At 46.2% G+C, this 26834-nt stretch overlaps 1 protein-coding gene across 7 annotated transcripts in view; it reads left to right on the top strand.

The window, feature by feature from the left end:
• Positions 1-26834, top strand: part of Inpp4a (inositol polyphosphate-4-phosphatase type I A) — a 112489-nt gene that overhangs the window by 57560 nt on the left and 28095 nt on the right. For 2 of the 7 annotated variants that reach the window (XM_050134626.1, XM_050134624.1), the window contains exons 2-17: positions 1095-1156; positions 2017-2226; positions 2668-2712; positions 9934-10052; positions 11831-11947; positions 12225-12304; positions 12502-12613; positions 13391-13481; positions 13918-14065; positions 15179-15309; positions 17171-17275; positions 17861-17969; positions 19765-19782; positions 22769-22952; positions 24124-24342; positions 25225-25363. In XM_050134626.1, coding sequence (XP_049990583.1) covers positions 2121-2226; positions 2668-2712; positions 9934-10052; positions 11831-11947; positions 12225-12304; positions 12502-12613; positions 13391-13481; positions 13918-14065; positions 15179-15309; positions 17171-17275; positions 17861-17969; positions 19765-19782; positions 22769-22952; positions 24124-24342; positions 25225-25363 — 1723 coding nt within the window. In that variant the 5' untranslated portion in view covers positions 1095-1156; positions 2017-2120. Of the gene's footprint in view, positions 1-1094; positions 1157-2016; positions 2227-2667; positions 2713-9933; positions 10053-11830; positions 11948-12224; positions 12305-12501; positions 12614-13390; positions 13482-13917; positions 14066-15178; positions 15310-17170; positions 17276-17860; positions 17970-19764; positions 19783-22768; positions 22953-24123; positions 24343-25224; positions 25481-26834 lie in introns of all 7 variants that reach the window. The other 5 variants (XM_050134623.1, XM_050134620.1, XM_050134627.1 and 2 more) reach the window with 3 other exon arrangements.

Below are 26834 nucleotides of genomic sequence, written 5' to 3'. Positions count from 1 at the left end.
AAAAGCAGCTTAGAGAAGAAAGGCTTCATTTGGTTTATAGGTCAAATGTCATTGCATTATAGGGTGTGGTGTGGACAGTCAAAGCAGGAGCTCAACAATGTGTTGACTACGTCACATCAACAGGCGAGAGCAGAGAAAAACAGATACACCCATGGCCAGTGATTGCTTTCTCAGCTAGCTTTCTTCTGTCTCAGGGCCCACCCAGTGGCTGGTGGGGGAGATGGCACTGCCCACAGGGGGCTGGGTCAGTTATCCCTCGGGACAGTCTCCCACAGAGTTGTTCACAGGCCAATCTGATCTAGATAATTCCTCAACTGAGACTCTCTCCCCAGATGATTCTAGGTTGTGACAAGACCAGCTGTCGAGATAGTCTCGGTGCTTTCTAAGTTTCAATATTTGCCTTGCAAATGTTTTGATTTGTGTGTCATTTGATGACAGCAGACCAGTGAGTAACTTCTCCCTTTTAACAATTTCTAGGGCAGTCCATAGCCCAGTTGGCTGAGGTTCATAGGCCAGAGATCTTTGGGTACCCCATTGGGAAAGTTAGGAGTCCAGCCTGCAAAAGAACATGGAAATCAGTCCTAGGTTCTAATGCACTGCCCTATTGTCCTCTGCTTCTAACTCTTAGGAGACTGTGCGCTGGGCCCTGAGGACTTCCATAACAGCTCATGGCAGGCCCTGGCCTGAGTGTTCCATTCTGCTCACCGTGCATTGGGGGCAGTGTTGGAGCCCAGTGGACCACACTGAGCCCTCTCCTACTAATCATTTGACTCTCACCGTAGCTCTCTGAGACACCAGAGAGCAGAGCCTCAGAGCTACACTACAGCTCCTCCTGGGGTCTGTGCTTTGTGAGTGGGCAACCATGACCCAACTTTCTTTATTTCTCTAAACCACACTTCCCCTCTTGGATCCTCAGGGCACAGCCACATGCTCCTGATGGAGAATCCTTAGAAGGAAGTGTGCATTTTCTTTCTCATTCCTTTGAGTGAAAAGTTAGATCGGAATAACTGTTGCCTTCCTACATTTTTTGGGTGTCATGTTCTCAGGGACTTAATCTTTGGTGTGCTCAGCAATTTATTCTTTTCTATTTCTAGATGATGGATTTGGATGCCCTTCTATGAAGCAATGCCACGTGGTCCAAAAGCAAACATGTCTGGTAAGTCACTTGTTGAATTGACTGGAGCAGTAGCCCAGGTCTTTGGGTGTGTAGACATGGACAGGAGATTGTGTGTTGGACATATGGACACCTTTGAGAGTGTTCTCCTCACAAGGCTAATGGCTCTGTTAGTTATCCTAATTTGTGAAGGCTGGTTCCTTGTAGAACCAGCAGGGATTGGAGTACATGGGGTTGGACAAACCTGGAATTCCCTTTCTTGCTGTTTAACCTGCTTCTAAGAGCATAGTGGGATCTCTGTGCTGGGCCAGGAGGCCTCATTCTGACTCCGCTGCAGGGGCAGTGTCACAGCCTCTAACGTCCCCAGCACCTTCCCCTTTGGTTAAAGGTAGATCGACACTTGACACTGTGGAAAAGTCTTGAGACCAAGGCACACCAGAACTTGGTAGCTAAAGGAAGGGAAAGTCAGGCTAGAGCTTCAGGTTTTGTCGTCTTCTCCATTGTTCTGTCTCAAAGGCAGGCAGAGCCTCTAGGCAGCAGAGATCTTCATGTAGTCTTTGTGCTATGAAAGTCGATAGACGGTTGTGAAGACTCTGTGGGACTTGCAATAGAGAAGTGCTGGAGAGTAGAAAGAATCATACAAGCCTTATTGTCTGGTTACAGTCAGGCCGTCACATAATGTGGTCCATGTTGGTCCAAGAGGATCCTGTAGGTCCACCGTGAGAGGAGTGGGGAGGAGGAAGAGAGTAGAGTTGAGAGACATTCTAGCCCAGTTCCATACCTGTCTCAAGACACTGCTTTCAGCATCTTACCAGGGTTAGGTCTTGTTCGCTAGCCGTAGGAACACAGTTTCTCCATCACTACGCTCCTGACTTTTGACTATGCTTACTTCCATGTCTCAGGGCTTCTGCCATCTTAGGAATCCAGGTCCTGGAGACAGCTCTCCCTTGGGGAATCAGCTGAGGTGTGACCCAGGAACAAGAGGCATATCCTCACCAATGACATCATGACAGCAAGAGAGCACAGCCCTCGCCATGGTGCCAGGGCCCGTGCGATGCAGCGGGCTTCCACCATTGACGTGGCAGCTGACATGGTGGGCCTCTCTCTGGCAGGTGAGCCAATACTAGACATCTGGTTATGATCTTGAAGGTCAGGATCCATGCTGTAACAGTGTAGGAAGAGCCAGGGGGCAGCCGGTGACTAAGCCATCAGGAGAGGGTGTCTTGGCGTGGTATCATCCCTGTTGGAGCAGGACTCAGAAGGGACAGCTAGAGCCCTGGGAACTGGTCCTGTGGATTGCTCAGCATTTTTTTCCTAGCTTTGGTGGGCATCCTGGGCTTGCCTTCCAGTAGGCAGAATGGAAAGGGGTCTGAGATTTCTTCAGACTCTCTAAAGTAAACGGTTTCAAAGTATATAAATCATCTACTATAAAAATTTGGAGTGGGCTAGAGGAATTAGTATTTCTTGTTTCTATTTTTGTGTAAAACAAATGCAAGCTAAATTCTGGGGAAGGTTTATTTTGGGTGACTTTGCTGTCATTTCTCTTCTCCCAGGAAATATTCAAGATCCAGACGAGCCCATTTTGGAATTCAGCTTAGGTAGGTGCCTCTCTCTCGGTTGTCGTTACTGTTCGTCTGTCTCTGAGTGCCATCACCACTGCTGCAGTGTTTCTGGGGAGATGCAGCATCACCGACTAAGCTGCTTGCTGATGGAGACCGAGTTGTGTCCAATAGAGACTGTTAGGAAGAAAGTCAATACTTGGGTGCCAATCTTATTGCGGGGGTAAAAGTTCATGCTTTAAGACTGAAGTATTTGGAAGGCTATGCGGTGCTGAGTTTGTATACAGAGCAGGCTAAGTGGGCTCCAGTGCAGTGACTGCATGGCTAGACACACTGTTTTACCTGTGGCACCAGAGACGCTTGTCTTTGGAGGGAGTGGATGGTTACTTTCTGTAGGGGAAGGATCACATGGGTGACCCTGTACGATGAGGGCAAGGTCGAGGAATAGAAGAAGCTGCAAGAGTTTGGACTCAGGTTCTCTTTACCTATAGGGATGGTGGGAGTGGCTGCATGGATATAGAAATGGTACAGAACTCATTGAGTTGTACATTTAAAATGGGTGTGTGCTGTAAGAAAATTTATACCTCAAAAGTGATTTAGAGGAAAATAAAAGAGAAGTCAAAGACCACCAGGCCCACGTGTTAGGCCTACAGCATGAACCAAAACCAGAACTCGAATAAAACAGGTATTGCAGAAGCAGAAGAAAACAAAGAAATTGTAACTCACACCTTTAAGAAAGGAGGAAGTGCCTCTCAGTGTTCAGAAACAGGGCGCTGTTTATGAAGGCGGCTGAAGAACAAAGGGCTGTCTTGATGTCTAAAACAACAGGTGAAAGTTACAAGTCCAGTAAAGCCTGGAGGAAAACCAGGAAACTGTCTCAGCAACAACCAACACAGGACGCAGGAGAGAGTTCGGCAGCCCAGGATGCCCGTCATTTAAAAGAGAAAACGGAAAAATGAACAAAAAGAGGAAGTTTAGAAATAACACAAGAATCCTTTAAAACTGAAGAATGTGAGTCTAGTTTAAAAACACTTCTCAAGGCACCTTGTGTTCCATCAAGTCTTGAAAGTGCCTGGCTATCATTTTGTCAGATGTTCTTTCTTTCGCCCCTTTGTCCTCTTCTTCTTGAACTCTGATTAAACCTATGCTGGTGAATGTGATCTTCCAGGATTCTCCGAAACTGTTTTTCTTCTTTTTATTTCTTTGTTCTTCAGACTAAATAATCATAGTTGACATCTCCAAAGTATGCCGACTCTTTCTTTGTCGGCCACTGTTGATCTGTTCTTAATGAGTTTTCATTTCTGTCATCGTACTTTGAATATCTTCTACATGACTAATTTGATGATTTCAGTTCCTTCGCTGACAGTCTCTATTTAACAAGACATTTTTCTCCTACTTTACCTAGTTTCTTAGTAAGTCAGACATCTGTGTCGCCCTCAGGAACAGGTACTGTTGACTCTTTTTTAGTTTTTAAATTCTTGTAGATATGAGCAGCATTTCTCTTGTGTGTTTTGTTTTTCATGTTTCATAAATTTTGGATAAAGATTAGACATTTTAAACAATGCGATGTAGCAGCTTTGGAAATCAGATTCTCCCCTTCCTCAGGGTCTTTTTTGTTATTGTTGTCTTTGCTGCCACTTTTTTGTTACTGCTGTTGCTGACTGCTTAGCAGTAGCCTCTTGTCACGTGTGGATCCTAGAGTGACTGCTAGGTCACTTGGTGGTCAAGTTAAATTGCATGGATATAATGTGTATATTGGAGACAGGGTGTCACTATGTAGCTCTAGGTGCCTGCAACTCACAGAGACCACATGCCTGGCTGGGTAGAAAAATTCTAAAAGCTCAAAGAACTAGAGACCTTTGGTGTGAGTTTTGCTAAGTGTCCGAGTGCATACTGACCCCGTCTTCAGGGCTCACTTCCTGCTTATGCTCCTTCGAGGGTAGGCAGTCTAAGGTGATCACTCATAGTCTCTTTGTTCTGTCCTCAAGCTATGCATTGCCCTCTGCATGTGCTTGCTTGCACGAACGTCAGAGCTTTGCAGAGGGCCTGGTCCTGTCAGTCCACTGCCTAGCCTTTCTTTCAGGGATTCATCATCTGTTAAGCTTTTCTGATCAACTCCTTGTTTGCCAAGAAGGGGTTAGTATTGCCCTCTTCAGCTGCAGTATTGAAGGAAATGGCTATTGATTTTGGTTGCTACTGCCATAATTGTGATAAGGATGGAATCAGGGCTTCATGTGTATTAGCTGTGCTCCACCACTGAGCCACAGCCCAGCTCCAGCTTTAGCCTTATTGTTTCTGATAGGGATTCTCAGAAAAACAAACAAACAAACAGTTTCTACTATGTAAACTCTGGTTTAAGCCAAATAAAACCAAGCCCTACAAGTGTTTTTGTTTTTTTTTCTTTTTTCTAGAAATGGTCAAATAATGATAGTTATCTTAAGAATGGGCCTATGTAAGGTTTCCAATCATATCCTGTTCATTCTTATGACATCTAGGCTACTGGCTTTCACCATGATTTCAGGTGGCCACAGACTGGCCAGCAGACCAGTCAAAGTAAACAGCACGACCCTACAGTGTGCTCTGCAGCATCTGAAATAATGAGACAGGGCCCGTATCTACTAGAATTAAAGGATGCCAGTGACTTTAATGCATGAAAAAAGCCTATTAGGAATACTGACTAATGTGTTTCTAAGCAAATCCATTTCTACTACCAGTCTGTTAAAACTCCGAAGGTTGCACTCTGCTGAGTAAACGAAGAAACAAAAAACCTGGAAGGACATATACCAGAGTCCAGCAGATACTTCTCCCTAACAGGGTTTTCTCTGAATGAAAGATTTTACAACAAGCTATTTTTCTTTTTCTTTTTCTTTTTTTTTTAATTTTCGGCTTTTTTTTTTTTCAGAGTATTTGCCTATGTAGTCATCTTGCTTCTGCTCCTCTGAAAAGCAATGAGGGTTGGTGTGGGTATGAAATCTACTCCCTGAAATCTCTCCTTGCCTTCTTAGGCTGTCCTCCATTAGATGACTTTGTGCCTTCTTCTGATTTGCTGGCTATAGAAATGTCTTAGGTGTCTCTTCATCCTTTTTGTATAAAGTCACGTTCTACATTACACTTAAGCAAGCACTAGTTATCAAGAGTCACATGGGATTTCTTTACCTTCTGCCCAGTGTAAACTATTTCTTGGAAACAATGTCATTTCCTCCCTCAAGTTACCCCGTTTTGGGTCAAGCACACTCTTTGTCCAGAAAATGGATACGGGGGAAGAGAAGCTCTTTGGAAAGCTGTTTGCGACTCTGCGGAACTGAAACATGCTGCCTTCAGCTCTTATGTTCCACTGAGTTTGCATGGTCAGAAGATTCTAGGTGAAAATACAGTTAAAAGTGCTTTCTCATTTCTCTGGAGGTTCTTTTTTTTAATTAGTAGTAGTAGTGGTGGGGTGTGTATGTGTGTGTGTGGGGGAGAATGAATGAGTGAATATGGGTGCATGTGTACCCAAATCCCTTGGAGCTGGAGTTCCTGGCATTTGAGAGCAGCCAGACATGAGTGCTAGTTAGAGCCTCAAAGCAACAAGCTCACTTAACTGCTGAGCCATTGCTCTAGCCCCAGCTGTGGAGATTTTAAGATCTTGGTTTTTATTTCCTGTGTTCTGAAATTGCAATCAGAGCTGAGATAAACCACAAAGAAATCTACACCTGGATTTATCCTTACTACACTTTTGAAAACCAAGGACAGAATTTAAAAAAGCAGCAACCAAGTGTGAGCTACAGAGTTAGTCCCTGTCTAAGAATACTGGAGGAGCAGGGTGAGGGAGGAGGGTAAAGGAGGAAGAGGGTGTGGGAGGAGGAGGAAGAAAAGAAGGAGGATGAAGTACAGAAGCAGAGGGATATCATTGCAAATTCTTAAAAAGGCAACCAACTAGAATTATATATTCAGCAGACCTTCAAAAAAATGAAGACATATGTTCAATAAAAAACTAGTTCACAAGTGTTTACAGAATTATTTGTAGTAACCAAGTGGTAGAAGCAATCAGAATATCCATCAATTGAATAGTATGTGGTGTGTTCATTCAGGAGTTACTCGTTAATAGAAAGGAGCAAAGTACTGGTGCGTGCTGTAGTTTTAGTGAGACTCAGAAAGCTGCCAAGTGAAAGAAGCAGGCACAAAAGGGCACACCCTGCATAACCCTGCTGTATACAAGTGTCCCGAGGAGACAAAGCTATGCAGAAAGGATTGGTGGTCTCTGGAGGCTGGAGAAGAGGGATGATAAGTGGTTGCTGGTGAGTATAGATTGTTTTCCCTTTGAAATGTGGCTATAGTAAGGAGGTAGATGGTTGTAGTGGTTACACAGCTCTGTGAGAGCTTTACGGTGGTGAATTACCTTCATGAAGACACTGAAAAGTCGAAGAAGGTACTCTGCTGAAGACTGAGTGCATAATCAACGAAGAAACAACCCCAGCTCAAAAAGTATCAAGAAGTATAGATTACAGAGTTTTGAGTGAGAGATAAGAAACAACCTGGCATTGTAACTTTTGGTGGCTAAGAAATCAGAGATCAGAGTTGAGAGAGACAGAAAGAGGAACAGCAGATTCAAAGTGGCAGAGCTGTCTTTCCCTAGCAGAAAGGCCAACCAGAGACTAGTGTGTGCACTAGCAGATGTCTCCTGAAACTTCCAGCTTCCCAGGAAGAGAAAAAAACCTACATGCTTCTAGATGAAAAATAACATAAGTTCTTAAAAAGGCAGCTACCTGGAATTATATATTCAGCAAAATCAGAGACCTTTCATAGTTCCATTCTTACTATAACTATCATTATTTGATCATTTTCTGAAGGAAAAAATAAATTACTTATGGGGCTTGGCTTTATCTGGCTTAAGCCAGAGTTTATCCAGTAGGAAAACACTTTTTTCCTGAGAACGTACGTCAGAAGACAGACTGGGCATGATGATCACACCTTTAATCCTGCACTTGGGAAGCAGAGGCAGGCTGATCTCTGTGAGTCCAAAGCCCTCTTAGTCTCCACATCACTTCCAGCCAGTCAGGGCCACATAGTAAGATACTGTCTCAAAAAAAGCTAACAATTCTCACAAAACCTATGAGAGTGTTTAATCTACTTGTACTCAAGTAAAAAACAAGGGTTTAAAAGACTTAAAGTTTAAAAGACTCCCAAACTAATAAAGTGAGAAAGAAAATTTCTAGGTGTCTCATAGTGGAACGATTGGAGATCAAACTCAGGACAATTTTAAGAGCAGCCAACACACACACACACACACACACACACACACACACACACACACACACACTTATACATGCACACACATATACACAGAGTACTCATCATGGCAATAATTAGACTGACTTGTGGTTTTATAGCAGGAAAACATAGAAACTCCTGAGATGATCTATTTAAAGGTCTTAGAGAAAATAACTACCTAGAGAGAATACCCTTCCATCATTCAGTTGTGGTAAGGTATTTTCAAACCTTCAAAACTGAAGGGATGTGTCAGCCTCTAGCCTTGCAATCTCAGCAGTGCTATGGAATGCTACTCGGGGGCAGGCAGATGATTCCAGTAGAAATTCACAGTAGAAAGGAGGACTTTTTTCTAGCTCAGTGAATAGTGACTTTAAAATGGAACATGTGTATGATAGGGAACGATAGCTGGTATGGTAATATCCATGGCACGTCTGTATAATTAGAGCCAAAAAAGTGATTTGGCTGTGGACAATATATTAGTTATTTTTCATCTGCTGTGATAAGCACTATGATCAAGGCAGCTTACAGAAGAATGGTTATTTGGGTTCCAGAGGGAGAGTCTGTGATGCTGGGGCATACATGGCAGCATGTGGCCTGGAGCAGAAGCTGAGGGTACAGAGCAGAGAGAGCAGCTACCACTAGGGAGAGGTCTAAAATGCTCAAAGCCCACCCGTAGTGACGTACCTCCTTCAGTGAGGCCACGTTTCATAAACCTCCCCAGAGAGTGTCACCAACTAGGAGTGTTCAGATGTCTGAGACAATGGAGGGTACTCCAGGGGACAGTGGTCATGAAGGATTCGCCACCTCGGCTACAGCTACTCAGAACACAGCAAGACATTGTTCTTCTCTAAGCTACAGGCGAACATCCCGTATTCATAGCATACAGAGGGGAATCCCTCATCACATCTCCCTTACTTTCTGTTTTTCTGATTTTTTCAGGCTTTTCTTTCCACTACTTTTTCTCATCCTTACTGTCTTCCTGCCATCTTGTTCTTGCATGCGTCTTACCAATTGTGGCTGTGAGGATGTAGTTTTGAAATAGAGTTGATAGTATATTTTTAGTAGTGATGAAAATACAGATAGCTTGATAGCTACCACTTTAACTGTTGTAAGTGCACATTGTGGCGTTAGATGCGTTTGCACAGCTGTACAGCTGATACTACCCTCTAACCCCAGGACATCTGCTGTCTTAGAAAGCTGAAAGACTTAGCAAATTTTAATACCCTTCTTATTTTTAAAGACATTTTATATGTATCTGTAGATACATACACACACATACACACACACACACACACACACACACACACACACACACACCCTGGTCCCCATAAGAGAGGTCATAGAATTCCCTGGAACTGAAGTTCCAGTCAGTTGTGAACTACCATGTGGATTCTGAGAATTGAGCCCGGCTCCTCTGGAAGAGCAGCTGAGCCTTCTCTCTCTAGCCCCTTAGTATCTTTCAAGTACTAGCGATGGCATATTAAAGTTCAGTGGGTTAGTTATTTCTCCCCTTGGGAGTCAGTGCAGTATCCTTCCCTGGGTCATTTTGTGATAGACTTGCTTTAGACTTAGGATGTATTTTTGAGGTCATAAGTGTGACAGATTAATTGAAATGGTCCAAGTTTTGTCTAGTTCTAAAAAGAAACATTTAAGAAATCTTACATTTGATATAGGTTATAAGTATGGCTTTTCCTTTTTAAAAGAGCTATATTTTGTCATAGAATTTTAGTTTTAGCATAGCATCCATCTATATGCTGGGATTCATGGGTTATCCTACTTAGCCACAACTGTCATAGTACGCAGGCACATTTTGCCTGGGAACTCATTTGTTGGCTCTGAATTCTACTCTCTGTGGACCTATAATGTGAGGAGGGAGAAGGGGAAAAGAAGCTGGCAATGTGAACATGTTGTCCTTGGGAGTATTGTTTTAAGCTTTCTTTGGGTTTGTTTAGAGCAATGAACTAATAAAACTTGGTCCAAAGAATTGTTTTCCACATCTTGGTTCTGTAGCTTGCAGTGAGCTGCACACTCCTTCACTAGATCGAAAACCAAATAGTTTTGTGGCTGTGAGCGTCACCACCCCTCCGCAGGCATTCTGGACGAAGCACGCGCAGACGGAGATCATTGAGGTGGGTGCTGCTGGTTCCTCTCACGCGTACAGCTGCCTGTGGTCCTCACAGGAGGGCTGTTCATTCCTGGGCATCTGTAGCTTCAGTTCCCTTTCTGTGAGTTATTCCCCATGATTTTCAGTTCATTTATACTTTTTTCATGCTCCCCTGGGTGGCCCTTAGTCTGCCACATCCTTCATGAGTTGTGACGAACTATTGGTTGCTATTTTAAAGAAGTGATCCTATGATTGGTTGACGCTTAAGAGAGAAGCCCTAACTCTTCCTGTCACTTCCAGTTGGCTGCTGTCACTAGAGAATGAGGCTCATTAATCAGTGCTTGGAAGAGTGTTTCCTGCTAGGCTGGGCCAGGCCAGTGTTTCTACTAACTTTTGTTTTTGCATTCTTTTGTGTTTTGTGCACTTTTAAAAATAATTTATATAGCTTTTCCTAGGGAAGTGTACAAAATTTTTAGGTAGTTTAGCTATATATATATATATAGCCTGTCTCCAGGTCAGACCATAGATGGTCTAAGCACTTGTTGAGCACTGGCCTCATGCCAAGCTCTGTACTAATGTTGGTACCAAACCCACAAGGGCATCAAGAGTTCTCATGGGGGAGGGGATGAAATTTGCTTGGTCACTTCCATGCACGGGACGGAAGGGGAACATTGGGGTAGCAGAGAGAGGATACAGGAGCAGCATCCCTTCCGGCAGGCTTCCTAGGTAGAACTTGAGGGCATTCTGCTGCAGCAAGCCCAGATGGAGTCCTTGCTCTGCAGATCTCACAGCTAAGCCTGCACTTCTAGTCTAGAACTGCACATAGTTATGTGAAGGCAGGCTGATAGCAGAGCATCATGGGAGTTTAAGAAGTAACTGTATCTTGCTTGGTGTGTGCAAGAAACAAGCTTTGTAGGCTGATCCAGGGTGCTTATGATATAGCACATTAGTCAGCTCTGCGGTACTTGAGCAGGGAGGTCTCATGACTCTGACAGGTGTCTGGGGGAGTGGTACAGGGTGACTTTAGCAGAAGGAAGAAGTGGGAAGAACAGGTGTGTGGAAAGAGGCACCAGAGTAGACCTTGAAGGAAGGGTTTGTGGTCTCCCTGTCAAGCCTATTCAGCAGACAAGGAGTACCAAGGTTGTGTCCCAGATCTTTAGCCTGCTTTCCCAGGGCACATGGAGGGAAGATGGGAGGAGGGGCCGGCCAGCAGGCACTGAGAGACTAGATCTAAGCTGCTGACTAAGCATCGCTCGGGTACAGAGAGGCCCAGTAAGAGCTTGACTGAGGTGCTCAGCATCACTGAGAAGGGTATGATGAAGTGCTGAGGCAAAACTGCCAGAAAATAGACCCCTGTGATCCAGAAACTAGAACCTGCTCCTAAAAGAGGATGCTCTTAAAAGGTTAGTTTTAATTATTCCAGACACAGGAGTCCGGAAATAATTACTGAAACCGTCCATTTCCTCTTTCATCTGCCTGTGCAAACAGATGACAGGAACAGCCCTGAGTAACAGTCTAAATTTATGCACACCTAAAACTGTACTGCCGGGAATGCATGTGGATGTCAAACCCAAACTCATTTCAGGGTTCGAAAGTCCACTCCTGAGTGGGGAAGCTTTAGGAGTGAGTCCTCTGCCGTGGGCCTGCGGGTCCCATTGGGTTGGTGGGGATCTTGCCAGGCTGTGTGTTTGTTAGCGTTTGTGTTGAGCAAATCAGTGAAAGTGTTAGTTTCCTCATTCTGAAAATGTGAGGGCAGTTCAAAAGCAGTCCCTTAAAATACAATCCACCTGTTTTCTCTTCCAGGGAACCAACAACCCTATCTTTCTCAGCAGCATTGCCTTCTTCCAAGATTCCCTTATCAATCAGATGACACAAATCAAGCTGTCTGTGTATGATGTCAAAGATAGATCTCAGGGAACAGTTAAGTAACGTGCGGTTTGCGGAACAGTCTCTGTTCACCTATAGTTATGTAACAGTCTGAGCAAGGTGTGAGCTCAAGACTGTTTACTACTGGCTTATGAGCCAACCTGCATCAAAGCATACTGGTGTCTGGATTTCACTTCTGAGCGTTGTGATGGGTTTGTGAGGTGAGGGTGGGAGGGAGGTGTTATAGGAAACCCCCAATTTCCCTGGGCTGTGGCACGCATATCGGAAGGACACCAAGTATCCTTATACTGCGCCTCCCTGTTGCCCTCAGATGTATTTACTGGGCTCTGGAACATTCGTTGTCAAAGATCTGCTCCAGGACAGGCATCACAGATTGCATCTGACACTGAGGTTGGTGTTTGCTTTATTCCTTTGAAGTTTTGCCCCTCCATCCTCCCAGAGACTGTGTAGGGGGAGGCAGTGGTATCTGCCAAGGAGAGGTAAGACCTGTCAGGGTGGTGCCTTACTTCTCCCAGGACCCTGGTGCCCCAGGATGGCTGAGCCTTGCCTTAAAACCAGTGCTTATCAAGGCATGATGCTTGTTGCAGGTCTGCAGAGAGTGACCGAGTAGGTAACATAACTGTGATCGGCTGGCAGATGGAGGAGAAGTCAGACCAGCGGCCCCCTGTGACCCGGTCTTTGGACACTGTCAATGGGAGGGTGAGTTGGTACCTTTCTCATCTCCCTCGGGAAGAATAGGAGGATTGAATATCTTTGTGCACATCTGTGCTCAGTAAGTGCAGGACCTGCTGTGTGATACTGCCTTCATGGGACCCCCAGGTCTTTCTGGGCTATGGTGCCACGTGGAATGGGAGGGCACCTGGTCTCACATACAAAGCCCTGCTGACCTGGAGCTGGCTGCTGCTCCCTGTGCCACTCTTGCCACTTCTGTGGCACAGGATCGAGAGCAGACTAGCATGGCTGGAGGTGTAGACGGGGGCAGAGCGGGTGGTGGGAGTGAAGAGGTGATGCAGACCTGTACCTTCCATTACATTCTGGTAGCAACTGCCTTTCCCAGACAGTCACCTCCTTCACACCACATCCTCCCGGGCCCACCCTTCCTCTCCTCTGTCTCCTTGTGGCCCACACAGTCTCTCACCCAGACACTGCTACCAATTTAGAATTCTAGTTTAAGAGCCTTCACTATCAAGGAAGCATTATAAATACAAAGACACCTGAAGTATGCTTAGAACACTAGCACTGAGGATATTCTTGGTACCCGAACCCTGAAACCCACAATGAGATGACTTAGAAGACAGTCATGTGATGAGAAGTAGGCATGCGTGGAGTGTGGGGAGGGACATCGGACATGGACACTGTAGATTAACGCTGCGCATTCAGCTGCCAGCTCTTGTGTGATGCACCAGGCCCCATTTCTGCCGGCACTCTGGAGTCCTCGGTCTCAGTGTTCTTGTGATTTTCTGTGCCTGTTGTCAGATGGTTCTGCCTGTTGATGAAAGCTTGACCGAGGCACTGGGAATACGGTCCAAATATGCTTCTTTGCGAAAAGACACCTTGCTGAAATCAGGTAAGCAACTTCTGCTGATGCCCTTGCCTCTCTTGTGACTCTCCACCCACCATGAGTGTCATAGACATGCCCCAGATGCCACCTGTCTGCTGCAGCTCTTCAGTACAGTGTTTTCTGCAGCACATAGAGCCAGTGATCTCTTAAGGAAGGGCTCCTTTCGTTCACGTTCATTTGACATTGGCTTTAGTGACTGACCGTGTGCCCTTCCCAGCTCCTCACACTGTAGAGTTACTTCTGTCTTCTGACATAGGGACGAGTGTCAGGTTCAGCCACTTTGGCAGGACTTGGTTTAAGTGGTTTTTTTTTTTTGTTGTTGCTGTTTGCTTTCTTGGGAAAAACAGGGCTTGATGTCCCTGAAGGCCTGAGTAGGGGGAACTATGCAAGCAGGTCTGCAGCCATTTCTCCCACAGCCTATCTTCTTGTGTTCTCACCTCAGTGTTCGGTGGTGCCATCTGCCGCATGTACCGGTTCCCAACCACTGATGGCAACCACCTACGGATCCTGGAGCAGATGGCAGAGAGCGTCCTCTCCCTGCACGTGCCTCGGCAGTTTGTGAAGCTGCTGCTGGAGGAAGATGCAGCCAGGTGAGGTCACATGGGTGAACACTCAGCACCCCGGGTCGTGTGCACATCTATGCCTTAGACACGCTACAGAGCAGACCCAGGCTCTGCCTCATGTCGGCTTAGCAGCCCTAGCCTTCCAGAGTCTTAGTTTGGTCCTCTGTCTCACAGATTGCTGGGCAAGAATTTCACAAGGATGTGTTCTTGAAGCCCCAGAGGCTTGGCTAACATCTTCCTTTTGTCTGTCTCTTTTTCCTCTTGTTCGTCCTGTTTGGAAGATGATCCTTCAGGGCACTCTCCTGCTATGGAGCAAAGCTCTCATCCTGAGGCATATGTTTTTTCCATTTCCAAGTAAGAGTGAGGCTTTTTCGTGTCTGTCTAAGGCTGTGACCTCCACACCTTTTTTCTAAATCAGTGTTAGTGATTAACACCATGTAATCAGAGTCCCAGTATCCTAATACAGATGTTTTTATTTTTACCCTGAAAAGAAAATTGAAATATGAGAAAAATAGCAAGAATTAGTGAGTACCACATACCTTTCATCTAAATTTTACCAACTAGTATTCTGCTGTTTTATTCTATTTATGTACACATTTCTCATAATTTTAACTTGCAGTTGTTATTTGTGCATATTTATATAGCTATAATCAGTTTCCCTGTGCAGAAACTCAGTGTGGGCAGGACTCTCAGAAAGGGAGATGGGACCACTCCCAGAAGTGTGAGACTGTTGCCGTGTGTTTGACATGGAAAGGGAGTTGTTAGAGTGATTTCTCACATCCCCTGTCCCTTCTGTTCTTAGAATAGCATCATCCTGCAGAGAAGTATGCCAGTGCCTGCATGATACCTTCAAGGTCACCAGGCAGATCTACTCTATAACTGCTCCTTCCCCTCCCCACACCCACGATTGTCCCTCGGCATTTACCTGGTTCCTGTAATGTTTCTCCACGTGCTTCCCCTGCGCTCAGTAATCTCTCCCAGCATCCTTTGTCTGGCTGTTTGGTGCCCTTTAGACTGGCAGTGTAACTGCTGGCCTGGCCCACAGACAGCACTGCTGCCTCTCCTACACTCTGTGTTCTCGTTGCAACTCCAGGGGAGGTGAGTCAGCCCTGTGGCCTGATGTGTGTGTCTTGTTTACAGAGTATGTGAGCTGGAAGAGTTGGGGGAGCTGTCCCCTTGCTGGGAGAGCCTCCGGCGGCAAATTGTCACCCAGTATCAGACAATCATCCTCACCTACCAGGAAAATCTGACTGACCTCCATCAGTACAAAGGTGGGTGTGGTCCTGTCCTCCCAAGGTGCATGCATATCCCACGTCCCCAGTCAGATAGTTCAGAAGCTCACTGATTATCTTGAGTGGGTTTTTAAAAATAGATTCTCATGTAGGTGTGAATTATTTCAACTCTGTGCTTTTCAGATCTTAATTAAAATGATAAATTGGTAAATTGCAAGAAGGCTTTCTATGGTGTTATTTCCTAAAACAGCTGCTGTAGAATAGGTTGAAGCAAGGCAGTGTCTCAGGTTATCTTGGTTCATGTGGGTTCTTCTGGGTCTTACACCGCTGAAGACCAAAAGGATTTCATCTGTTTGTGTGAAGCAAAGTAGTTTTCTAGTTTAAATATTCAATGTCATTCTTATTGAATGTGTAAATTGTCAGAGTGCAACTCTCTATTTTAAGACTCGAAAGAGAAAGTAAAGTTCAGACACTTCAACTTTTTTTTCTAACTTGCTTTTTCTTCTTCCCAACTGGAGGCTGGGGGTTAAGCCCAAGGCTCCCTGCTTGCCAGGAAAACGCCCTGCCACTGTTTATTCTAAAATGATACTTGATTTTCAAGCTATGAGAATTCTTTTTAATCTGTTTTCTTTTTATCCCAAATGGGATGAATTTTTCATTTCTTAATTGTTTCCATTTTTCAAAGTACTCTCTTTTTCTTATGACATTTATTTTATAAAGATGAATTTTATTTTATTTTTGAGATTATTATATAATTACAGCATTTCTCGTTCCCTTTCCTTTTTTTCTTTGCAAGTATTATTTATCTCTGGTTTCTTTCCTTCTATATGATGCTTTGTCCATTTAAGGAAAATTTTAAACCCTTAATGTGACTTTCACACAGAATATAAGAACTTTTCCATAAACTTAGCTCAGAGGAAGTCAGAGCTGAGACAAGATGGTGGTATGTGCCACAGGTCCAAGCTCAAATAAGTCTGAGTGAATTGCTTAGAGAGATGGCAGCATTGAGGCACCTACCCAATAAATGCTGGATAATGTTCCTGAGAAAGCGTGAAATGTGTGCAAACTGAGTTTACTGGATAGAGCTTCTCAAATGTTAAAAGCTAGTCTGAGAATCTTAGTTAAACACGGGCCTTGGTCTTATTTCTTGTGTCACAAGACAGACACACCGCAGGTCTGAGAGTCACTGTGTGGCTACCAGACTCTTGTGACAAAAGGCAGATCACACAGCTGCTGTCTGCTGGAGAGCCACGGGTGTTTCTTACTGACTGCAGTCTTTGTTTCTTCCTCTTCTGTTGTCATTTTCATCGTAATCCCTTTGGCTGGTAGATATGCGATCCATAGTTGTGGATTCTGGATTCTGATTCTAGAAATAAGATCGTGGTAACTGGTTACATTGTCTGGCTTCTAGCAACACACATGTGTGAGGGAACTTACTAGAATGTACTGGAGAAGGCAGGCAGGCTTCAGTGCTGTGTAACCTGTTCATCTTGATGGACCCAAGGTGAGGAGCAAACCTCTTCATCTCTTTAGATCGAGCTGTGCTGTTCCAGAAAGACCAGTTTCTAGGCTCTTGCGTGAGAGAAATCTGTAGAGGTGTGGCAGGTTGTCTCTGACATGGTCCCCTGGCATCACATCTGTGTGTCATGTCTGTGAGCTGACTGAGTCACAGGAGGGATGGCCTCATCACTTCTGTAACCTAAAGTCCTTATCCCTGGTCTGCTCACTGGATAGCATTCAGAGCCAGCCCTTTTTGGTCTTGAATGGCCACTCAGAATTTTCTAGGCCTCTGTGGAAATACACCTGCTTTCTTTCATACAGCAGCAGCTCTAGCTTGCTGCTTTCCTGCTCTTGCATGATGCATGCTGATGGCTCTGTTTTCTCGTGTTCCATCCCATAGGTCCTTCATTTAAAGCAAGCAGTTTGAAAGCAGATAAAAAGTTAGAATTTGTTCCCACAAACCTGCACATACAGCGGATGAGAGTTCAAGATGATGGAGGCTCAGGTACTTAATTTTCTGACCCTGTTGTTGAATTGTGTTCCACTCCTTTCTTTCTGTATACTTGGCCCCTGAATTGCCCTATATCTGGCTCATTTTTTCTCATATGCTCCATTGCTGGGCAGCAAGAGAAAACAACATGTTTGCACGCATGCACGCACACACACAGACCTTGGGGGGGGGCACAGACGTAAGCTCGCGCGCACACACATACACTGTACACAGATACACCCCCGCAGACCTTTGAAGAATTTCAATTACAGAGTCCAAACCTCTTCCTTATATATCTTCAGCTTCCTTTTGTTTTTATGGTAGAAAGTTACCCACCAGTGAGTCTTTCCCAGGAGGGGTAGAAGTGAGCATTTAAAGCCCAGGTGGCTTTAGGTGGCTTTACCTTTAGACACCAACTTTCCTACTGAGTAGTCCATGTTGGGTGCAGCAAGCCCCTTTTCAGCCTCTGGATGTCGGATCAGGGAGCCATAGGCTGTTTGCATGTGGGCTGTTGGGTCCCGGAGTGCTGTGCATCTTGCTGTAGCTGTCCTGTCCCAGGCCTGATCCCAGAGTAACGGAGGAAAGCTTTCTGTCACTCAGATCAGAACTATGACGTTGTCACTATCGGAGCCCCAGCAGCACATTGCCAAGGTTTTAAGTCAGGAGGTCTTCGAAAAAAGCTGCACAAGTTTGAAGAGACCAAGAAACAGTAAGTAAAGGAGGGTATTTGTGGTCCTTGCCCAGCTGTGTCTGATGTTTGTGGAGTTAAAATAAAGAATCCAAACAAAACCGCAAAAACATGCAGCCATCTGATCTGCTTCTGCGCGGCTGGAGGAGCTGCTATAGGGACCCTGTGCTATTGTGTGTGTGTGTGTGTGGCTGAGTGAGTGAGTGGCGAGGGCACCTAATCAATAGTCCAGTTCTTTCCATGTGAGCAGCACACAGAGTGGGCCCCTAGTGTGGCTCAGCTTCCTTCAGAATCTCTCGTCAGTTGGTGGAGCACTAGACTTGTAAGCCTCTGACGAGACTCTACTTTTAGGGATCATTTCTATGGTTTGTAAAGCCCCTGGCAGTCTGTGTCCTTTCCTAAAGGATAGTGGTAGCACCTATTCCCACTGCTGAAAGGACCTAGACGGTTGGTTGTGCAGTGCCAGATAGGCAGGGTGTGGAAAGGCCTCTCAGATGAAGCATTCCTTGGATCCCTTTCGATGTGTCACCTGGCAAAATGTAAATGGATCAAAGGGGTGTGAGTGTTGCGTGAAGTTCTTGGGTAGACTGTGAGGTGGAGGAAGTAGCATAGAGATCTCAGTTTCAGGAGACCGCTATGGTCTGAGTGTGTTTGGGCGACTGTGGAGCATGCATGTATGTAAGGTGAGGTAGAGGCAGGACTAGTCCAGTTATCCCAGGAGGGACAAGGTAGCAGGTGGGTTAGCAGAGAGCTCTTAAGGTGGGAGGGAGACAGGGTGTTACTGGAATGCCCCTGCAGACCGTGATCTTGAGTTGAAAGGAGGATGGTTTGGGAGACAGGAAACAGATCCAGGGAGCCCCAGAGGCTCCTATGTGGTGGCAGTAGAGGTAGGTGGAGGTGGGTGCTAGCGCAAGTGGGAGTTGATTGTACACCTGCCTGGTTCTGCTGCTGTGGCCAGAGTGAGGGTACTGCACAGCTGGATCAGGATGCTGGACAGGTCAGAGCAGTGGCCCGTCAGGGGCTGTCTGAGTCAGGAAGACAGGTCAGAGTGCCACTGGTGTGGGTGACGACTAAGCAGGGAGCAAGAAAGGACATCCTCAGAGGAAGGCCGGGCTCAGCAAAGCCCTTTCTGCATTCTAGTGAGGCAGTCAGTCTTGATTGTTCCCTACTGAGCAGACAAACTGGGGAGCCAGACTTCCTTGGCCATTCATGTCTGCAGTGCCCTAAGGAGTAGGAAGTGCAGAGCTTCCAGTGGCCATCGCAGTTCTTTCTGTGCAGGCAGCCTAAGGGTGTGTGTCTCGCCATTGCCTGAGCCTTGTGGAAAGAGTGAGTGTATGAGCTGAGGCGGACCAGTTCCCTGAGAGAGAAAGTCCATTCATCCTAGACCAGGAGGGGACACCTGGCGGTCCCTTGTCCCTGAAAGGTTGCTGTTTTGATGCCAGAGGACTTCACTTTTTAGCCTCAGGACTTACTTTCCCAGTGCCTCTTGTGGTCTCTCAGATGTATGATACAGATTCTACGTAACCGTACTGCTGTCAGAAACCCACTTCCCGACAGTGCGTGCTCTCTGAGCTTTCCTTTAAATGTGGATGTGCTGTGCCCTAGTAGGGTGTCCCTGGGGCTTGAGTACAGGCCAAAACTTGCTCCAGGGAATAAGAATTTGACTCATAATTTTGTTTATGCCCATAATCATAGCCTCAGCAAATTGCCTCTAAGTATTTTGAGAAAAAGAAAATCAGTCAGCCTTTAAATTTTGTTTTGCCTGTAGGATTTTGCTAACAATCGCTAATGCTTCGTTTTTGGTTTTTTTCTTTAGCAGTTTTGAGGAGTGTTGGTGAGTTTTTCTGTCTGTAGAGAGAGTGTATGTTGATTCTTGCTCTTGTGCAGAGAAAGCCTGTGCTGTTCTTCATCTGGGGTGGCTCCATCCCATTTGCTGCGTGGCTCTGAGTTACATGTCCTTAGGCAGAGCTCTCCCTTCCAGCTGCAATGTTCTTTGACAATGAATAGCCAGTCTGCAGCCTTCCTTTCCAAGCCGACAGCAGTTTACTCCTGCATTCAGTGAGACAGACAGATCCAGTTTGCCCCTCCCAGGATGCAGACGAGCCCATTCAGGGCCCTGGATGATTGAGTGCTACATTTGGCAGTACACCTTTACCCAGGGACCCACCTTGTTGATCCAGGCCCTTAAGAACCTTTTTCTCTCTTTTTTTTTTTTTTGTTCAACACATGGTAGGCAAAGCTTAATTCCTGGCTGCTACTCTCAGTTCTCTGATCTTCCAGATTTTCTCCCCAATATCTGACTCCAGGTCAGATGTTTATTAATTTTATTTATTAAGATTAATTAGATTAATGCTTCACTGCATTCCAACCATTTAAAATTTTTTTTTTTAATTTTGAGACAGAACTCAGTAAGTCCTTCCAAGCTGACCTTGAACTCATCCTGCAGCCAAGGTTTTTCTCAAACTTGTAATCCTCCTGCCTCAGCCTTTGGTAGCTGGGATTACAGATCTATGGCATCATGCCCAGTTCAGGGAGGCTCACTCTTTTTCATAGGATGAGGAGTCAAATCCCCAAGGGCCTGAGGTATTAGCAGTGAAAGTAAAACATGGAGAGCCACGGGCCTCACTGTCCCTTGGTAAGTTCCAACGCAGATGTTTTATGTGACCATGATCTAGAAAGTTCTTCAGGTTCCATCTTAACTGAAGACACCAGACCTTCCATATCTCAGGATGGGCTTGGTTACTACCGTGCTTTTACACTCTTCTCCCATGATTCCAATCTTTCCTAAGACAGGTGGGGACCTTCCCGCCTGGGAGCAAGGGGATACCCAAATCTGGGGGTGGAGGCTATTCCACAGGACTGTCAGCTGTGCATTGACAGCCTCACTCTTCATAGCCAGAGTTACTTTGCATGTTAGGTGCTCCACTTATACGTACATGGCATTCTTTGTTTAGCCCTTTGCCTCCACTGTGAGGAGGTACCGGTCAACAGATCTGGGGGAGGGGTTTAACTTGAGGCCATTGTCATGGGCCTTTTGCTGGAGGAGGTGGGAGCCCTGAAAATGACTAGAACAGAGATGTCCTTCTGCTGGAGGACTGTGTGTTACGAGGCAGTAGAGCTGCTACACCCCACCCATTGCCTCGGTGTGGCTCCTGATTTGGGAGCTGACTAAGCGCATGTACTTACGTGTTCGTGAAGTCCCCAAGAGCAGTTCTTGGAACTTGCCCATTCGTACCGTCACCACGCCCTTTCGTGTGTCAGTCCTACTATAACTTGCCTTCTCAGAGCACAGGGTGAGCGGGGGTGATGCACACCCGTCAGAGTGTGCAAGCCCATGGGCACACACAGCAGTACACCTACACACACAGCACATAGTTCATGTAGACTCTAAAGGTTGAGGACAAGGAAGAAGAGATTCTATTTTTAAATTCTTTTTGGAAATGTATTGCCAGGCCCTGATTGTCCCAAGCAGCAGCTATTCATTTGGGAGAGATTGCAGACTGGAAAGCAGCTCATGCTCACGGTGCTGTGGAATGCCTCTCGTGCCGCTCAGGCTCACCGCCATCTGCTGCATGGGCTTCTGGCAGACCCATCATTGTCCGTTGTGGTGTGTGGGCTTGTGGTGATGGTGTTTCTTTCTGGGGCAGTTTGGTTTGTGGTGTTTGCATGTTTACCCTGTAGTCCAGAAAGAGCAGTGGTGGTTTCTTTCTGACTTACTCCTGGGTCTCTCTGGAAAGGTCTCAGGCTTCTCTCGCCTCCAACAAGTTGGGTAGGATGTGGTGAGGGTGGGTCACTATTGTCCCTCATTCCTGGAACTCAAGGTCAGCCCTTCATTTCAGAAGGAAAGGTACAACATTCTGTCCAGAGCTCAGTGTTCTTAACTCCTAGGAGACCTCTGCATTGGGGACTTTTATGTCTCTTCCTTATTTTCTTAGGCATCCTCAGATGGTCTTAAAAATTAATAACGTTTGTTTGGTTGAGACCTGAGCTAAGAGAAATAAGCTTATCGTTGCCATCTTGGATGGCCACACGTTCTGACCCACCCATGAAGCTAGGGCATCTGAAGTTGGCCCCTCAGAGGCTCTTGATTATATTGGGCAGCAGCTGGCCTTGCACTTTGACGTCTTCTTTCCATATACATGTGCTGCTTGGTGGTGAGCAGCCAGGAGGGAGGAAGGACTGGGCTTTCAGAGCTGTTGAGGTGTTGGGCCTGCCTCTATTGGCAAGGACTCTACTTTCTCTTATTGAATGTTGTTGTCAACATAAGGACGTCCTGTAACAGGAGAAAGGAGTCCCAGTATTGAGAACTTGCTGTGGTTAATAAATATATGAGATAAAGATGTGGGTTTGCTCACAGGATGGCCAAATGAAGAAGCAAACATTAGAGTATGGTTTTTGGTTCTTTGTCTTTTTGCTTTGTTTTAAAATATAGTCCAACATCTATTACAGTGTGGTAATTTAATCCTTTCTGGTGTAAGCAGACCCCAGATCTCTACTGAAAGATTGCTTATAAGTTAATAGATGAAATTTCTAGATAATATCCCAAGATTGGGTAATTATTACAGTGATATTCCAATGTATTTATAGACATGTACATGCATGTGGTAAATATGCAGACATATACAGATACAAGTACACATAAAAGTCTTTGTCTTCTATGTGTATATTTCATACTTCTTAGATAAAAAGGATCTTTCAAGAGTGACCTTTACCCATCAGAGACTAAACTTTGGCAGGAAGATACCCCTTTATTTTAGGGTTAGTTGTGGGTGGGGTGGATGACTTTGGAGAGCCCCCTTAGGACCTGTTGTTCCTTTTAGTACGTCATCTAGCTGCCAGTCCATAATCTACATACCACAGGACATCATCCGAGCCAAGGAGATCATTGCCCAGATCAACACCCTGAAAACTCAAGTTAGCTACTACGCAGAACGACTCTCAAGGGCGGCCAAGGACAGGTCTGCCACTGGCCTTGAGAGGACTCTCGCCATCTTGGCAGACAAGGTAGGAGGGGCTGCCCAAATGCATGTGGGGTGGAGAGATTCCTTGGATTTCTAGAAACTACTAGACCACCTAGGGCCACTCAAGCATTCCTAGAGCTGGCCTTACGAGAGTAGCATTGTGATGACCTTAAAGGTTTCTCTTTTGTCCATTACCCACAAAGTTACTGGGAAGTTTGGGGATCTGCCCGTGGTCAGAGCCCAGGCTGTGATTCTCAGGTGTGACTTGAAGCCAGTGTGTTGATGTGTTTTCTAGCAAGTAAATCTTCGCATTCTTTTCTTGGGACTCACTGCAGACATTAGTGTCCTTAGTAACTTCCTAGTCAGCACCTATGTAGCAATTATTCAGACATAAGAAATGAACGATATAATCTTATTGGCTTATACGTAATTAATTTTAAAGAGTCTGTTTAACTGTAACTCAGTCCTGATTAAAAAGTGTATGCTGAATACTGCATACTATCAACTTCTGATAGATGGTGATCCTTCCTATTACTCCGTCTCTTTCCCTTCGCACACAGATTCTGATTACACCTCTCCACCCACTCCTGATTTGCTGGGCAGGAGCTCTTGTTCCTGCTCAGAACGTGTTATGTTCTTCACATGAGTTTTCACAGTATGAAGACAGAGCAGGACCACTAAGAAAGGAAGCTGTGGTTGTCAGCAGTAAAACTAGGAACGACAGAGCTCCTGTTGCAGTCTCCAAGACCAGAAGTGTGATGCCAAGAGTCCAATAGCTCAGAGCCTGGAACATTAAAAAATGCTTTAATAGTTGTACCAAAGTAATGTGTGACTTCTGGGGATTAGCCCGTGGGAGGCTGGGGCACATTCCACCATGTTGTCAAGGCTGGTGCCCCTTGCTCTAGTGAGCTGGGGTAAAAGGCAAACATAGCCAGAAAATGTCAGCTAGGATTCCTCAGCCCCTTCTCTTCTTTCTTGACCACTTCTGCGATAAACAGGTCTTAAATAGACCCCTGTGTCCTCTAGTCTCCCAGGGAATTCTTGCTGAGATTGCCCCTGCCAGGTCACATGCTGCCTTTGTCTTCAGGTACCCTAGAGAATGCTATCCTAGTAGGCTCTGTGGAACAGGATGGGTGGCAGAAAGCTTGGCCTTAGCCTGTTTTCTTCTCCAAGAGAAAGCATGCTTAGCAACCCTGGCTTGTGTGTACCCACAGACCCGACAGTTGGTCACTGTCTGTGACTGTAAGCTGCTGGCCAACTCCATCCATGGCTTGAATGCAGCACGGCCCGACTACATCGCTTCCAAGGCCTCCCCTACCTCTACTGAGGAGGAACAGGTGATGCTTCGGAATGACCAGGACACCCTCATGGCCAGGTGGGCAGGGAGGAGCAGCCGATCTTCCCTGCAGGTGGACTGGCATGAGGAGGAGTGGGTGAGTCTGCTGCCCCTGCCTGTGGCTCTGCTGCTGAACTCTATATAGAACTGCTGCCTGTGTCTTCCCTCACAAAGTGCCTAAAAGGCCAGCTCCTTTGTTGGCAAGCTCCAAGTCTGCTTCCCTGATGGCTCTAGGCCTCTTGATACTGAGATGTAGACTATTTCTAGACCATAGAGGGTATAAATTGTTCGTGATTGCGCTGGGAGCCTTGCCTCTCTCTCCTCAGCCCTTTGTTCATTCTATGCCTGTTAGGGCTCTTTGTGTCCAGATGTAGGCACTCAGGTGCTCAGGCTCCTACTGCCCCTGACATGTCACTTTACTGTCCCAGAGGTGGCCAGAGGACTGGCTCCTTGTCTCTTTAGGAGGGGACTCATGCTACAACTTGTCATTGTTGGGGCTTCTGCTCAGAGGGATCCTGTGAAGTACTGAATTATTAATCAGCAGCAAAGTGTTCCTCCAGCCCGGGCATCCTGTGGTCTGTGTGGGTTTCTGTAGCTCACTTCAGCCTGCCCTCTCCTCCTCCCAACTCCCCACCCCTGCCACCAGCTGTTTCCACTCCTGTCCATCAGAAGGAGACCTCAGTGTGTGGTGATTATAGGTGGCCTGCAGTGGAAGGAGGCCATATAGGAGCTCTTAGTGCCTGTGGCCTGTTGGCTGAGACTGGAAGGCTGTCTGTCTTCTGTAGAGTTGGCAGCCAATGTCTGCCAAGCTTTTAAGTCAGTGACCACAGGCGGCAAATTGTCTTTGAAAAACAAATCTGTTTTGAATGGTGATTTAGACATCATCAGGCGGGGTCTAGGGGAGAGATGGGGGTAGGCTGTGTTTTGTTCTTGTTTTTCTGTTGCTCAAATTGACCCAGACAATCTTGTTGGTTTTCAGGAGAAAGTGTGGCTGAATGTGGACAAGAGCCTGGAGTGCATCATCCAGCGGGTGGACAAGCTGCTGCAGAAGGAGCGTCTTCATGAGGAGGGCTGTGAGGACGTTTTCCCCTGTTCAGGCACCTGCTCCAGCAAGAAAGGTAACCGGGACAGCCAAGCCTACTGGATCAGACCGGAGGAACCCTTCTGTGACGCCCCCTCCTCGACATGCCCCTCCTCCATGCCCACTGCTGCATGCCATCCTCACCCAAGCTCACGTGCGTATGCATCCACACTTCCCATGCTGCCTCGACTTGTGCCTCATCACGTCTGTGTGTCCGTGTCTTTCAAGCAGACTACAGGGGAAGGCTGTCAGGCTATGCAGGGTGTCAGGGGGAGTCCACCAGCAGATAGGCAGGGTGGAGGTTCCTGTTGTCTTTCCATGCAGCTGGAGCCCACTGAATCTGCATCGCCACCATGGGCAGATTGTGCCCTCTTGGGCCACAATGTCATGTCTGTAAAGTCTTTTCAGGTTTGTAAGCCAACCTGAAAACCTGATGGGGGCTGGATGCAGATGTCTCTGTGGTGTAATTTGTGTTGTGTTGGGAATGGATAGACTGATAAAAAAAAAAGTGAGCTTTGTAGGATCGATGCTGGATGAGGGTGCTTGTGGCCTCACAGGCTCTTCTCATTGGCTGGAATACTCTTATCCAGAAGAAATAGGTTGCTGAAGGTCTCAGTCAGATGGTAGGGAAGTTAGACTGACCTGTTTGACCCCACTCTTAGAGGGGGACCTTGAGTGGAGAGCACACTTGAGAAAGGGACACAAGGCGTATTGAGTACTGCCCTCAAGACAGCTTGAAGGCTGAGGACTGATGTGTCTACAAACAATTGGATCCTTGTCCCTCCTCTTTCATGCTTCTCACCTTTTCTTTTGTAAGAGCTGAAGAAAACTTGGGTCAAGTCATCTGAGCCCTGGCTGCATACCAGCCTTCTCTTCCCTCTCCTTGGTGAACTTTAAACTGCAGTAAGGACACCCAAGATGTGCAGGGTTAGGGTTCGTGTGATGAGGACTCTGAAATTCTCACTTGACAGTGGCCATTGAAGGCAGAATCATGCGCCTTTGCCAGAGTTCCCCAGACATCCTTCATGTGTTGCGTGTCCTGTGCCTCCCGTCTGTCTTCATTGTGTCTAGGGCACTGTCCTACTTGAAGCTCTGTCTCGGCAGTGTCCACTTCATCTACTTTTCTGTCTGGGGGGATTACAGCTGTCACCTTTCCAAGCCTGTGACTGATCATCGAACTAGTTTGTGTCTGTTTTGTTCTCATTTTCCTGTTTACTTTTTTTCCCTCAAAGTTCATTACTTACTTCTCTTTAATCTTAACTTGTCTGTAGAACTGGGGATATAGTTATGTGGTAGATCCCCTTGTTGAAATAGGAGCGGCGGCAGGGCTGTGTCCCCAGCACCTGGCCGCCCGCATGGCTAGCTTATGCCCAGAAATAATTACACGGAAACTGTATTCTTTCAAACACTGCCTGGCCCGGCTAGTTCCAGCTTCTTATTGGCTAGCTCTTACATATTGTTCTAACCCATTTCTAATATTCTGTGTAGCCCACGAGCTGGCTTACCAG

Source organism: Alexandromys fortis, unplaced genomic scaffold (assembly GCF_014885135.2).
Source record: "Alexandromys fortis isolate MF-2015 unplaced genomic scaffold, M_Fortis_MF-2015_v1.1 scaffold_20, whole genome shotgun sequence".
Lineage (NCBI taxonomy): Eukaryota > Metazoa > Chordata > Mammalia > Rodentia > Cricetidae > Alexandromys > Alexandromys fortis.
The sequence above is the reverse complement of the archived record's forward strand: the minus strand, read 5'-3'. Positions and strand labels throughout refer to the sequence as shown.